Genomic DNA, 15238 nt, shown 5'->3' with positions numbered 1-15238 from the left:
ATCAGGCGTACTAACCGTACGTGCATACAAGCCTAGCCAGCTAGGCACGTACACGACCGTTACGTACGTACAGACATGCATGTATTGGAGTATTGTTTACGTACATACGTGCATGGCTGAGCAACTCGCCGTAAATATCCAGCAAAATCTTCTTCATGATTGCATGGTCAGCACAGCATCCAAAAGCAAGGCCACGTTCATATATATTATTGGTACTAGTCAAATTGATCACCTCAACCTTCAATATTAGGTACGGTGTGCCAAATAATCTAAAACAAGCTAGCCCTAACTACTGGTCTGCTGCTACAGCATCCTAAAGCAGGGCCATTCGCTGTAAGCCAGCATCTCTCGGAACCCTCCTTGCATGCTGCCGTTCGTTGAAAACTTGCATGCATGCGGCGCGCATTGGGTTCCTTTGACCTTGACTCGTTCCAGGCTTCCAGCCTTCCAGGCGACTGTGCATATATGCATGCATGCTGGCATAAACTAGCTAGCAACCCAAGTCGCCGTCGTGCCAGTTCCCGGGTGAAGATTCAAGCCTAGGTAGCTCGGACGTCGTCATCGTCGACGTCACACGCTCGCGCCACCGCGGCGAGGCAGTCTGGTAGGCCACGCCAATCAACTCACGCTAACGGAGGAGGAGGAGGGCGTTTCAGGCTAGTACGCGGCTTCTGGAGCCACACCGTGCATTTGTCGCCGGAAAAACGCTGCCAGGACGCGCGTGGACGAGTTGCTAAGCTAGCCAAGCAGACAATCATTCGAAGTTATCGACCGGACCGGGGTAGTTTAGGTACTGACTGGTGGCGGTATGACGAATGGAGGATGCACATGCATATGCATCCCCTCGTCGTTGCATTGGCAGCTCTCGCTCTATAAATATCTGCGGCCTCCGAGCCAGATGAGATCACATTGCAGAAGCTAGAGCTAGCCTTTTGCATCCTCTCGCTCGCTGCTAAACACACATCATAATCATACACGAAGATCAGAGAGCTGAGCTGAGCTCTAGCTCTGCTGCATGCCCCTTCGGCAACGTCCGACGATGGGCGGTGCAGATAAGATGCCGGCAGGCCGGCTCAGCTGGTTACTGCTAGGCGTGGTGTTAGCCTTTGGAGTTGCAGCTAGCCCGGCCCAGGCCTCCAGGAATACTCACTACGACTTCGTTGTAAGTTGCTCCATACATCTCATTTCAACTTGTATATACTACTACCAGTTTAATTTCAGAGATCCAGGCAGTTTGTTTCAGTACGTATAGTATTTGAGGGCACGTGCAGAACAACAGTTGTACATATGTTATCGTTTTGAAATATTTAGCTAAGCTATATCGATGTGATGATTGCATGCCTTCAGATCATTTGCATATGCGAGCTAGATATCTGATCTAGCGACTATGAATTGTTAGATACTCGATCTGCATGATGAAGTAAGTAGACCGAGCTAGCTGTATTCCGACCGGCACAGATTGACTTCTTACTTGCTTGTCGAGAAACACTAGCTATATATCTTGCTAAGCATAGAAATTACGGAAGCCACAATTTTCCCATTTCCCTGATGTGAGCTGCTGAACATCGTCATCACTCGAGAAAAAAGCTAGCAACGATGTGACACATCTTATTAGCTGCTTGCTAATCTTTTCCATTCCAGCATGCAGCATCGTCTTATCGAAATTAGCCTCTTTGCTAGTTATCCAAGCTCCTTGACGCCCGCCAACTGCTTGCTTCGTCCTACACACCATGCAGTAGGCTCGATTAAGAGGAGACAAGGACTAACGCCGGCGTGTGATATATATTTTGCAGATCAAGGAGACCAACGTCACCCGGCTCTGCCAGGAGAAGACCATCCTGGCCGTGAACGGGCAGTTCCCCGGGCCGACCATCTACGCGCGCAAGGACGACGTGGTCATCGTCAACGTGTACAACCAGGGCAACAAGAACATCACCCTCCACTGGCACGGCGTGGACCAGCCGCGGAACCCGTGGTCCGACGGGCCGGAGTACATCACGCAGTGCCCCATCCAGCCCGGCGCCAACTTCACATACAAGATCATCTTCACCGAGGAGGAGGGCACGCTGTGGTGGCACGCGCACAGCGACTTCGACCGCGCCACCGTGCACGGCGCCATCGTCATCCACCCCAAGCGCGGCTCCGTCTACCCCTACACAAAGCCGCACAAGGAGATGCCCATCATCCTCGGCGAGTGGTGGAATGCAGACGTGGAGCAAGTTCTCCTGGAGTCCCAGCGGACCGGCGGCGACGTCCAGGTTTCGGACGCCAACACCATCAACGGCCAGCCCGGCGACTTCGCCCCGTGCTCCAAGAACGACACCTTCATGATGTTGGTGGAGCACGGCAAGACATACCTACTCCGGGTTATCAACGCGGGGCTCACCAACGAGATGTTCTTCGCCATCGCCGGGCACCGCCTCACAGTGGTCGGCACCGACGGCCGCTACCTCAAGCCGTTCACCGTCGACTACATCATGATCTCCCCCGGACAGACCATGAACATGCTCCTCGAGGCCAACCACGCCACCAATGGCTCAGGCGACAACAACCGCTACTACATGGCCGCGAGCCCGTTCTTCACCAACATCGGACTCCCGGTCAACGCTAAAAACACCACCGCCATTCTGGAATACACGGACGCGCCGCCCTCCGCGGGGCCACCAGACTACCCCGTCCTGCCGGTCATCAACGACACCGCCGCGGCAGCAGCGTACACATCGCAGCTCCGCTCCTTGGTCACCAAGGAGCACCCGATCGACGTGCCAATGGAGGTCGACGAGCACATGCTCGTGACGATCTCCGTCAACACGCTCCCCTGTGGGGCCAACGAGACGTGCATGGGCCCCGGCCCCGGAAACAACACCCGCCTTGCGGCGAGCCTGAACAACGTCAGCTTCGTGCCGCCGACCGTCGACATCCTCGACGCCTACTATTACTCCATCAGCGGCGTGTACGAGCCGGACTTCCCCAATAAGCCGCCCTTCTTCTTCAACTTCACCGCCCCCGACCCGACGGTGGAGTTCCAGCTCACGAAGCGGGGCACCAAGGTGAAGGTGGTGGAGTACGGCACCGTGGTGGAGGTGGTGTTCCAGGACACGGCCATCCTCGGTGCCGAGAGCCACCCCATGCACTTGCACGGTTTCAGCTTCTACGTGGTGGGTAGAGGCTTCGGTAATTTCGACAAGGATAATGACCCGGCCACGTACAACCTGGTCGACCCGCCGTACCAGAACACCGTCTCCGTGCCTACGGGCGGCTGGGCTGCAATGCGCTTCCGCGCGGCAAATCCTGGTGAGTATTTGCTAAATTTGGGCAAAACTACAGTATATATGTTGTTATATATATATGATTTTTTTATCTTACTTTGTGCTGTTTATTTCTTTGCTTGTCTGTTAGGTGTGTGGTTTATGCATTGCCACTTCGATCGTCACACGGTGTGGGGCATGGACACCGTGTTCATTGTGAAAAATGGCAAGACCCCAGGCGCTCAAATGATGCCACGTCCTCCTAACATGCCTAAGTGCTAAGGAAACAAAGGCATGAGCCACGGATGATGTGGTGTATGCAAGATAATCGAGCAAAATAATTTTTCTCAGTTGATGATTGAATTAATTATTTGCGGTATAGATTTTAATTAGTGTCCTTTGTATTTTTTTTGTTTTTCATTTGGTTGGAAGAGAAAAATATATTTGTTGTATTCATTATTTGTGTTGTTTTACTCCTAGTGCAATCTTTAAAAAGTGTAACTAAATAATGTATTCTACGGAGTTACATTCTGTATCCCGTGAAGATTCAGTATAAATATGTACTTCATATATGTATTCATTTATTTTCGCCATGATAAGACCATGATCATGTAGGTCCCTTTTGGATCCTTAGAAATGAAATCTACGCGAAAATCGAAGTCTAGGCACAAATCCAGCAGGTAGCTGATACCCAAGGGATTGCATTTCAGGTTATGGGCTCCTGTTGCATCTGTCTTTGTCAGACCTTGGAATGGATTGAAGTGACGAGCCGACGAGCCTACTAGGCATCATATAGCCTTAACGACAAAGGCTTTGATCTGGTATGGTATATCTTTCGAGGAAAAAACAAGGAGAAAACACATATAACTATATTCTTCCACATGACAAAGACAACAAATTGCAATGAACATGTTGAAATTCTTCTGTGAGGAACACGAACCAACAGATTAATTACATTTTCTCTGTGAGCCTTTTGAGACCCATCAAGAAAAATAAGTGGTACGCAGGGAATCCAGTGGTGTGATTGTTAGGAGATCACCGAGCCAACAATGAGAGAATAAAACATTGAGCAGCAGCATGAAGACTACTATCTCGACTCGGGTGTAATGTAACATTTTTCTATATCCAACGCTCACGTAGCTTTGGTTTGATGATGGCTACAATCACCATATGTGTCTTCTCCACACATTGCTGAACACCAATCAGTACCCCCACCAACAAGACAATCACCGTGCCAAGGTGTAAGTGATGCATAACACTACAGCGAATCAAATGCAATGCTTGATTACTGGTTTCTTAGAATTAGAAATGGTGGTGTATGTCCAACATAGCAAATGCATGGATCATCGTGATTAGCCACACCAACTTGATTAGGTTCAGAGATGACGGACCATCAGTTCTGCTTACTGCAAGCATGAGTGCATGACAATTTGAGTAGGGCATGTCTATGTCTCTGAATACAAGATAGATTTAAATGTTCTTTCTGAGGGAGGAGACGATTTTTTTTGGAAAGCTTCTTTCCACAGGTTACTCATCAGTTTTGATGAAATATTCATAATAGTATTATGTCAATGCGGAGATCCAATGGACTTATGGACCCTTGCTTGCATTGGGGATGAGGTGGGTAACCTTTTCTTTCTCTCATTTCGTTTGCCTATACCAAACAACCAAACTTGAACGGGCCGCAGAAAGCTAGCTAGATTGACATCTAAATATCTGATCCAGGGGTTTACTTTCACAAAGAAGACGACTGGACTGGTAATACACTATAATAACACAAAAGCAAGTTGTGATACAAAGACGTATATGACACTTTCTTATATATCTAAACGTACTAAGGATGAGTCTTGAGAAAAAGCTACGCATATCACTTCCGTATATCCAACTAGCAAGATGCATGGCCCATGCAATTAGCACGTGTAGCTAGCTTTTTCATGGTAACATTTAAATCTTTTTATTTACTCAAAAATTGTTTTGCTAATAGTTTTGCTTATTCATTTGACTTTGGTGTCCTCTCTCCATGCACCCCATATATCATTGGCATGAATTATATATAACTACAATTAAAGCTATTTTTATCTCATTTTCCACTTCCATTTTTCCCACTCCTATCCTATCCCATCTTTGTTCAATTTCTAGCAACGCAAAATCAAGATATGTTTTTTGAGCTTTGTTAGCTACTATCCATATTGTTCACTTCTTTAGCCCTTGTCGTGGGTTAGATTCCACGGCAGTAATCGAATTGTTCGACGTGGGTCGATACGTGTGTCTTCGGTGACTTAAGAACTCAAAACACAAGGGGTTTATCCTGGTTCAGATGTCTAAGCCCTACGTCCAGTAGCGGAGTTCTTCGTGTTAGGAATACTCAATTGAGTTCTTACAAGACACACACACAAAGAGAGAGAGAGAGAGAGAGAGAGATGTAGGGGGAGCACTATGCTGCTATTCTCCTGGCTAGGGATCCGAGCTGGAGGTCCGATCTAGGTTTTGGTGGGTTCCAATGGTTTGTTCCCTTGTACAGGGTCCCATGCCCCACCTTATATATCGAGGGGATGATGGGAGTACAAGTTTAGGGGATTTCCTAGGGTTCTAAGTCCGAAGCTTTGATCTCCTGGCTGTGTCGGTGCCATCCTTCGTCTTGTAGCGGGGTGGGCTAACAACGCTCCAACTGCCTCTAACATCTTCCACCACCGCTTGGAGTTTTGACCGTTAGGTGTTGTCTGCTATCGTTGTGCTATCCCTAGGTTTGCCTTCGCGTGGCGTCCTTCGCATGCCAGGATCCCACCCGCACATAGAGGGAGGCTGCCATGTGGGCCTTGCATTCTGCGTAGCGGGTGAGTGGGAGCTCTTTCATGTTGCACCATGCTTCGGGCATGACCATTCATTGGGAGTGGCCAACACAGCCATGCAAGAATGGGGAAACATAATCCTAGCAGGGCCTGCGCTCTACCACTCTGCCCGTGTGTTAGACCCCGAATGCCTGATAGATTTCGTAGTATACTCTCGAGGTTTGTCGGGATTGGAGCCTATCAAGCTAGGCACTTTTCAACCGAGAACCAAAACCGAACCGAACTGAACCGAACCAAAATGTCAGTTTTTTCGATTCTCAGTTTTGGTTCTTGTTTCCCGATACTTCGACTCTCGGCTTCGGCGTTGGTTTTGGAGGCAGCAGCAACCGAGAAACCGTGGAACCAGACAAATCCTCGTGTAGGTGGCGAGCGCCATGGCACCCTACGTCCACCCCACACGCACGATGCACTAGGCCCAATCTGCATAGCCAGCGAGCCCAACATTCCTCCACACCACCCCATCACCCCTGACCCCATTTCCCCACTCACGGAGTCTCGATCCATCCTCATCCTGGATGAGCACCGAGCGGGGGTCGACGCGGTGGGCTGGTGGCAGCGCGAGCAAGAGCACATAGGCCTCGCATGGTGGTGGCGCAAGCAGGGGTCGCCAGCCTCGCTGAGTAGGGCACGCGCAGTGGCGGCCTAAACGGGTGTGTGGTGGAGGCACCTACAACATGTGGGTCTTGTGCGGTGGTGCATGGATCTTGTGGTGGCGGTGCATGGAGCTGCTACGTCTCACCGCGCAGCACTGACACGAGCAAGAGTTGAGCGGGGAGCCATCATGGATCTCTTAATTCTCCTTCTCCTCTGTGTTGAGCTTCAGTTGGCTCGGTTTCCACCAAAAAACCAAACTATAAAACCGAAACCGAATCTATGGGTTTCTAGTTTTGAAATAAACTGAACGGTTGTTGATTGTTGAAAACCAAAATTTAACCAAAGAAACCGAACCGAATTTTTGGTTTAAACCGAATGCCCAGCCTGAGGAGCCTAGCCCGAGCGAAGGCCAAGGTGTGCATGGCAGTGCTGGCTCGGTTGTTACCCCCAGTGGTCGGGAGCCCTGAGGCCTAGCCAAGCCCTTAAGTGGGCGACCTAGACGTGTATTAATTTAGCCTTTCGGTTTGTTTGCTAGGCACTGAGCTCTTCTCCTGAAATGGGCCTTCTGAGGCCCACAGAACCAATAGTCAATGGACCAGAGGGTGCACACGAGTGCATCTGATGGGTGTAGCCCTAAGCCCTTGGCTAGTTAGGAGAATCACTTAGGGGGTTAATCGAACTGTCATGGCACTAACCTAGGCATTATATCTACCCCTATGGTTCGTACTCAATAGGAGCCCCTAAGCCCCTCGTAGCCTCCATGCCATCTCTAGGGTGGCAGTGATGGGATCTTCTCATCTCGACCTTTCGCTCAGGTTAAAGAGGAAAACTTTCACTTCGGGTTCAATTTGTCCGTCTAAGGATGTGAGGAGCGCCTTCATGACTCTTGGTCGAGTAACGCCCTTGGTGAGCTCAAATCGGTTAATCCTAAGTGGGGCACAGTCAGCCCTTCATGGGACTACCGACTTTGAGCCTCAATGATGCACCCCGTTTACACAGTATGCTGTGGATCCAACAACTTTGGCTCGGGGCCTTCTATGTCGCTTCGTGTTCCACTCCTGTCGAGGGCTTTGATAGCACACTTCGTTGGCTTAGTTGCATGTTGCGATGGTCAGGCGCTCCATGCACCCAAGATAAAAGACCACTAGTGGGTCTATCACATAGTGCACGTATGAATGGGAGCCGAATCCAATTCTCTTTTGATTTTGACCGATGTCCCAAATCGATCCCCAAAGCACTCGAAACACCAATACTTCCCATTGGAGTGTACGTAGGACAACTGGTGACTAGATACCCTCTAAACACCTCAGAGAACTCAATGGAAAAAATGAGAAGTCAAACGGACAAACAGAGCACCAAAACGGGCGAAAACTAGTTGCGGCGAGAACACAATGTAGAAAGTCGGCCTGGCCGGTTTACTATTCACAAAAACCGGCTTGGCCAACTTACTATTCACATTGGCCTTGCTAGTTTACTGTTCAAACTAGCCTGGCTAGTTTTGGGTACTATTTAAACTGGCCTAGCCGGTTCTACAGTCCTTGCAGCCTGAAAACTTCTGTCCAAAAGGGTTTTTTTATCCAAACGAACTCCGATTGACTTCAAATTTGGTAGAGGGGTTCCCAAGGATGCTTAGAAGCTATAACCAAAAGTTCATCACTTAGAAATTAAGGAATCAAAGTGGATTTGAAAACTCCAAGAAAAAGGGTTTTCTCAAACTTTCCTCGAAGTATCACTTTCTTTTATAATTGACCGGACGTTGCTCTCCAGAGTCCGGTCACACATGACCGGACTCGCTCAGAGTTCGGTCAGTCTCTCCTGACTGACCGACACCTAGGTTTAGCCACCGAATGTGTCTGGTCCCACTAGGACAAGCGTCCGGTGCACTCTGTGAAACTCTGTCTTTTCTGTACAGGGTGTCGATGGCACCGTCGGACTGTTCGCACTATACAGGCGGATACTCCACTAGTGAAGTTTCGAACCCTCGCTCCCAAGTGCTAAACACAATGTGTATCACCTTTGTGCATGTGTGTTAGCATATTTTCATAAACATTTTCAAGGGTGTTAGCACTCCACTAGATCCTAAATGCATATGCAATGAGTTAGAGCATCTAGTGGCACTTTGATAATCGTATTTCGATACGAGTTTCACCCCTCTTAATAGTATGGCTATCAAACATAAATGTGATCACACTCGCTAAGTGTCTTGATCACCTGAAATGAAATGGCTCCTACCACTTATACCTTTGCCTTGAGCCTTTTGTTTTTCTCTTTCTTCTTTTCAAGTCCAAGCACTTGATCATCACCATAGCATCACCATCATTATGTCATGATCTTCATTTCCTTCATCACTTGGAATGTGCTACCTATCTCATGATCACTTTGATAAACAAGGTTAGCACTTAGGGTTTCATCAATTCACCAAAACCAAACTAGAGCTTTCAAAGGCTCCATAGGACACCAGAGGACACCACACCAAAGTGGAGGGCGAGAGGCCAGCTAGGTAGGGCCGGTTGGTCCCACTGCTTAGGCCAGGCCAATCTAGGGCCCCACCTGTCAGCCTCCGCCTCGCTATGTCGGTTCTCTACCGCCTTAAGGATTGCATCTACGCTGTTTATTCAAGTCGGTTTGATCCAAGGGCTTAGGATTGATGCTCTGGCCTATATATATACCAACCCCTACCACCTCCCTAAGAAAGAAGTCAATTGAGAAGACAGAAACCCTAATCATACTCAGAGCTCCATCTTTGTACCCCTCTATTTTGTATCTCTCATTACTTTTATATGTTTGCTACAATTGTTATGATATTATTATTCATATTGTTTATGTTCCTAGTTATCATGCTCATTGTCTACTTTGATTATATGCTTAGTATACTTGGATTATCAACATATTCATGCTTAAGTTCGTATAGCACTCACTCTAGTGTACACGGGGTGAGTGGTCGACATTGTGTAAACATGGTGCTTATACATTGTTTACCTACAGATACACCCTATATTTCGGGTCATATGGTAGATCATGGATGTGGCACTCCCATTGAGTCCTTTGTAGTCCACCCCCCAAATATAGGACAAGTAGGATCTAGTTACGAAGAAAAACAAGCTCTGTTCTTGATCTTCCTTAGTAATATCCCTTATGTGTAGATATGAAGTTGATCTTAGCCATGATTACTAAGTGTAATTACACTAATCAATGTATACTTTGACTTGTAATTAAGAATGACTTAGGAATTATTCCTCTAATATTCTACTTAACCATGCTAATGCCATAGAAAGGAGTACTCTAAGTGATCAATGATTAGTTATTATGCACCATTCATATATACATTTACCTCTTTACTTACCCCTGTTGTGAGTAGAATATTGGTTATGGTTTACTTCTCCATCAATAGCATAAATTATCAATACATGTCCTTGCCAGACCATCCCTGTGGTAAAAATATAAATAACGATATCTAGAATACTCCTAGGTGAAGTGCTACAATAGGTATATTATCTAGTGCGCTTGCAGATCCCTTTCATATATATAATCCTCCTTGTCACATAAAATAATAAAGAACTACTTAGTAGTATTCTAGTAGTAATGCTAAGTAGTACCAACAAGCATCTCTGACATCATCACTAGGGATGAAAACCTGGTAAAGTAATGTTAAGAGATGTAGACATTCATTAGGTGGCTACTAAAATAAGTGACAAGTTAAATATCAACAAGCATTTCTAGTGTTATTGCCAGGGGAAGGTAGCTAGGCAAAGGAAGTATTGATAAACTTATACTTATTGATGTGATCGAGATAACCATTGATCCTCTGCTCAAACAGGCTTACCCTTATTTTGTCTACTTTTGTATCTTATGCAGGGTAATGTATGACCGGTTTTGACCTTCTGACAAACTATGTTGAAGATCTAGAAGCATTACTTAAGAGAACTAGAGCTAAGCTCAAGAAAGTTTCAGCTTTAGAGTCGGAAGACAACCAAATAAGGCAAAGTTTAACACCAGAATTTGAAGCCATGGCTAACAAGACTCTTCGCGAATTCTTTGCTCTAACTACAGCCAACATCCTGTACTGGACCAATAGTTCGATGTTGGAGATAATGGATTTGAGCTCAAGCCAGCTCTCATCAACATGGTGCAAGCAAGCTAGTTTTATGGGAAGGCACATGAAGATGCAAGTGCATATCTCCAACACTTCCTGGAGATCTACAGCACTTTCACCATCAAAGGAGTGACCAAAGATACCATACTACTTCACCTCTTCTCATTCTCACTCTTGGGGAAGGCAAAATAGTGGTTCTACAGCCAATAAAGATAGAAATACTACATGGGATAACTGCTTCCACTTGCCTTTCTAGCCAAGTTCTTTCCCATAGGCAAGACCAATGCTCTATGTGGGAGAATTTCAAGTTTTCAATAGCAATATGATGAATCTGTCCCTAAAGCGTAGGAATGCTTTCAAGATTACATTGCAGAATGTCCTCATCATGGGATGGAGAATTAGGCTACTCATGCAGACTTTCTACCATGAGTTGACCAATAGTACCCATGAGACTATGGATGCTACTACTGGAGGTGCATTCCTGTCACTCATCATACCAGCTGCAACAGCTCTTGTGGAGAAGATGGCCTCCAACCAAGGTTGTAATGAAAAACATCTTCAGACCCGCAAGAGAGATGGAGGTATACATCAACTCAAGGAGGTAGACATGTTGTCTGCCAAGATGGACCTATTGATGAAGAAGCTCGAAGACCGAGCCAATGATAAGCAAAAGTCATGCACATTCATGATTCCCGCATGACATGTGAAGAGTGTGGAAATACTAGGGCATTCAGGGAACAACTTAATGTAGACAGGGATCCCGATCTTCCGTCAGGTGATGGTAACTATCATTGTGGCGGAGAGTGATACACCGATCCGGCTTCAGATCGAAAGATCGAACCCTGCAATCTTAGCACCATAGCTCCTCTGATTATCAACCAAGTCATGGACCAAGTTGACCTCACCAAGAAGGCTAATCCCTGCCTGCGCAATGAAGAACACAAGCAAGAACAAGAAAGAACGCAACCAAATTGCAGATGAATGATTAAACTCACGAAGTTGGGGTCTCACAAACCGATGAACGGTGAAACTGTTCTTAACAGATTAATCTAAGCAAAACCCAAAACCTAAAGTAGGTGGTGGCTACTGATTATATAGCCTAAGGGACATCCAAGGATCCCTCTTCATATCCTAAAGGTGTCCCAACACGTTACAAGGCCCAACGGCCCAAAAGACGATGACGCAGCGCCGTGACAGATTCTGGATGTCAAATTGTTTCGACAATTCCCATTGATTCTGATGGAATTTTGATGTGGGACCACTTCCATTGGTTTCCTTATGAAATTATCTTTCCATCCATATGTGGATCATCAAAAACGGACTTTGGATGCGTCCTGGGTGTCCATTTTATTGCAGACTGGTCCTGACGGCCGAGGCAGACTCGAACTCGGATTGGACTGGGCCTCTGGCTTGGCTTGGATGTCCTTGCTGGCATCCTAAGGTGGTGGCCAATGGAGGAGGACTGTCCAAGGCCATCTCTTAGGCATGTTCTCCATCTTCTTGGGGCGTGCTTCAACTTGGGACCTGGGTCTCAAGGATGTCTAACAAGCCCATAACTGATAGTGTAGCTCCCGCCAGAAATAGCGACAGAATATATTGGTGATTTGAAGGCCTTGCCAACGTGATATTGAGATGGAACCTAGATCTATTTGAAATCTTATCAAACAAGCTTTCCATCAAGTGCTCACTTGACCTCGATCGCACTCCAGATGGATGAGTTATGGCCTTCCCAATGAGGCACTGTCGGGCTACCGACGAACCGAAAGTTCAACTTTGATGAACTTCCATTATGAAACACATTTGAACCTACAATCAAATAGTGACATGTACATGTGGAACCAAGTGAATTATAACCAAAGCCACTATGCAAATGTAGGAATGAGTGCACCTTATAATCATTGTTCGTATCCTGAAGGTGCCATGTCCTCATCATCCTCCCCTTCTTGACAACAAACCGTCCTCGGTTTGAGCTTAGCTGGTGGACAAGTTGTCGGTAGTAGCCAACATTGCTCCCCTTCTTGAAATTTAACCTATTGCCTCATTACAAAACTTGGGGATTTCGACATGACAACATTATCAGCTATTGGTGCCCCTCTAGTTGATCATATTTTTGCACAATGAAAGGAGATTTCAGAGTTGAACAAATATAGACACAATGCACCATATACTCTCCTTTACAATTATATTTGCCAATAAAGTGACATGTACATCTAGATAACCATGGCAATCCTACACAATTAAATTTCTCCTCCAAACTACTTAGAGCACATAGTGTCTCAAACTCAATATACCCCAAAGTATTTAGAGAAGACAACAATTTTAGTTCATCTTGTTCAGTGGCAATTGGAAGTAATTGTTTATTTTTAGCACAAGTATTTGGTTCCAAAACAAAAGAATCATTCTCATTCACTGGTTGCGGCACATTAATAATCATATCACTATCACATAACTCTTCTCTATCGCAAAGATCAGTAGAACATCCGCCATGTGTCAAAGGTAAATCAATAGAAGGATTTTAGTATAGAATTATTAGCATCATTGGTGGAAAAAATTAGCACATCAAGAGAGCTCTTACCTGATACATTGACCTGTTCTTTCTCAGTCATCATGTCCTCTTTTTGGGATACATGCTGCAAAATATTAGTTCCAACAAGAGGCAAAGCACTATATCCATTTTGTAAAAATTCAGATTTAGATGACGGTATTGTAAACATCTGAAATAGCCCATTCTTTTCTAAAAGGCTCATTTTTTCTTCTGTCTGCTCTCATGAGATCTTCTCTTAAAATTTTAGTAGCAGTCATAGGTATAAAAGTAAATTTTCTACCATTATATCTGAGCAAATATTTATTAGTAGTTGTGTTGTGCAAAACATTATTTTCAGATATCTATGGCTTGCCTAGCAATAATTGACATGCTTGCATAGGTACTATGTCAAATTCTGCGCTGTCCTTATAAAGACCAATTGAAAACTCAATACAAGCAATTTCAGTTACCTTTATCTTATCCCAAGAATTTACCCATTGCATGTAATATGGATGTGGATGTGGCTGTGTGGTCAGACCAAGCTTCTCAACCATCTCTAAGCTTGCAAGGTTGTTGCAAGTCTCACCATCAATCATAACACGACAACGTCGTTCCTTCACAACAAAGTATGTTTGGAACAAGTTGTTGAACTGGTTTTGCTCTGCCTTCTCCATTTGAGAACTGAGCATGCGCTGTGCAAACTCTGTAGTACATGCGGGAGGTGACGGTGATGATGTTGTTGTAGCAGCGGAGGAGGAAGGTTGTGTGCACGCTCTAGTGACCGCTTTTGCAATTATTTCATCCATCCTTGTAGTCAGTTGGTCCATGATGTCCTGTATTTCACACTTAAAAAGAAACTCGTTGTTTGGCATTATTAGCAATCAAAATAAATGCCCTATCAACTATTTATTGGTCAGTGGAATCACACTCTCACACGTCTTACCAAGTTCTTACAAGGTTCTTACCAACGCAAAGCAGTGGACGGTATAACCGGTGGCTGGTTCGTGATACCTATGAGGGTGTGACACTAATATTGCAAGGGTCTTTTTCTATACCGATCTGAAGTATATGTGGAGCTTGGGAGGCATGAAAAAGAACAAATATATATATGTGGCACACAAGTCACTGATAGATAGCAATATTAAATAAATGTCCAGAGCACTTGTCCTAGTTGCTGGCCTATACGTGTTCCTATCACCAGTTGTGATAAACAAAAGAGGAAATAAGGATGAAAGGAAACAAGTATCAAAGGTAGCAATGGATGTAAACAAGGCAAAAGGTATCACAAACAATAGAGCTATTGAGTGTTCCTTATGTGCTCCTTTTCGATATCTTCTATTCTCTTTTACTATTTTTTTCTTTTATTTTTTGTCCAATCTTTTTTCTTGCTTTTGCTCTTTTGGTATTTTTTTCTCAGCAAGGAGCACACAAGAATAAACCACAAAAAATTTGAGCTCAATTGAATAAAAGATGTGGCCTATAAAAAATTAGGACTGTGCTCTAAAAAGCATACCAAAACTTGTAGGCCCTAGAAACTTCAATTTTCCTAGTCGAATTTCGCAAATCTAATTTTTGCGAACCCAGCTATGCTGGGATGAAATAGATCTAAAATTTTCTAGCGTTCTCCGTAGATATAAAATTTTTTCCGTTTCGAGTTCGGATGTAAAAGTTATGACTGTTTTAAGGAAGCTGCTCGAATCAGAGATTTAGTGGACACAAGATACAAACCGATGGTGATATGGAATAGCGGCGGGTGAAGGGATCAACACAAACTAGAAAAGAACACAATCTAAACCAGCAACAAGACTTTAACCTAGGACACAAACTCAACAAAGCGAACTCTGAAACTGAAATATGCAAAGGCTATGGCGCGAAAGGTTCTAGGACAGCAAAAACGAGTATGGCACTGGACTATGGGACGAATACGAAA

General features: G+C 45.3%; 1 protein-coding gene and 1 non-coding gene across 2 annotated transcripts; one reads left to right on the top strand and one right to left on the bottom strand.

Moving 5' to 3' along the window:
- Window positions 1-906: 906 nt before the first annotated feature.
- Window positions 907-3821, top strand: LOC136467753 (putative laccase-9). The gene is made up of 3 exons (XM_066466531.1): window positions 907-1162; window positions 1794-3294; window positions 3400-3821. Exons 1-3 carry the CDS (start codon window positions 1016-1018, stop codon window positions 3528-3530), a joined length of 1779 nt encoding a protein of 592 aa, XP_066322628.1. The 5' UTR covers window positions 907-1015; the 3' UTR covers window positions 3531-3821.
- Window positions 3822-11067: 7246 nt separating this feature from the next.
- Window positions 11068-11176, bottom strand: LOC136468172 (small nucleolar RNA R71). Its single transcript, XR_010761709.1, has one exon. It is a non-coding gene; the product is annotated as a small nucleolar RNA R71 (small nucleolar RNA).
- Between the last annotated feature and the right edge of the window lie 4062 nt (window positions 11177-15238).

The sequence above is a fragment of the Miscanthus floridulus genome, chromosome 7 (assembly GCF_019320115.1).
Source record: "Miscanthus floridulus cultivar M001 chromosome 7, ASM1932011v1, whole genome shotgun sequence".
Lineage (NCBI taxonomy): Eukaryota > Viridiplantae > Streptophyta > Magnoliopsida > Poales > Poaceae > Miscanthus > Miscanthus floridulus.
Note: the sequence above shows the minus strand (reverse complement) of the source record. Positions and strands in the feature narration are given on the sequence as shown.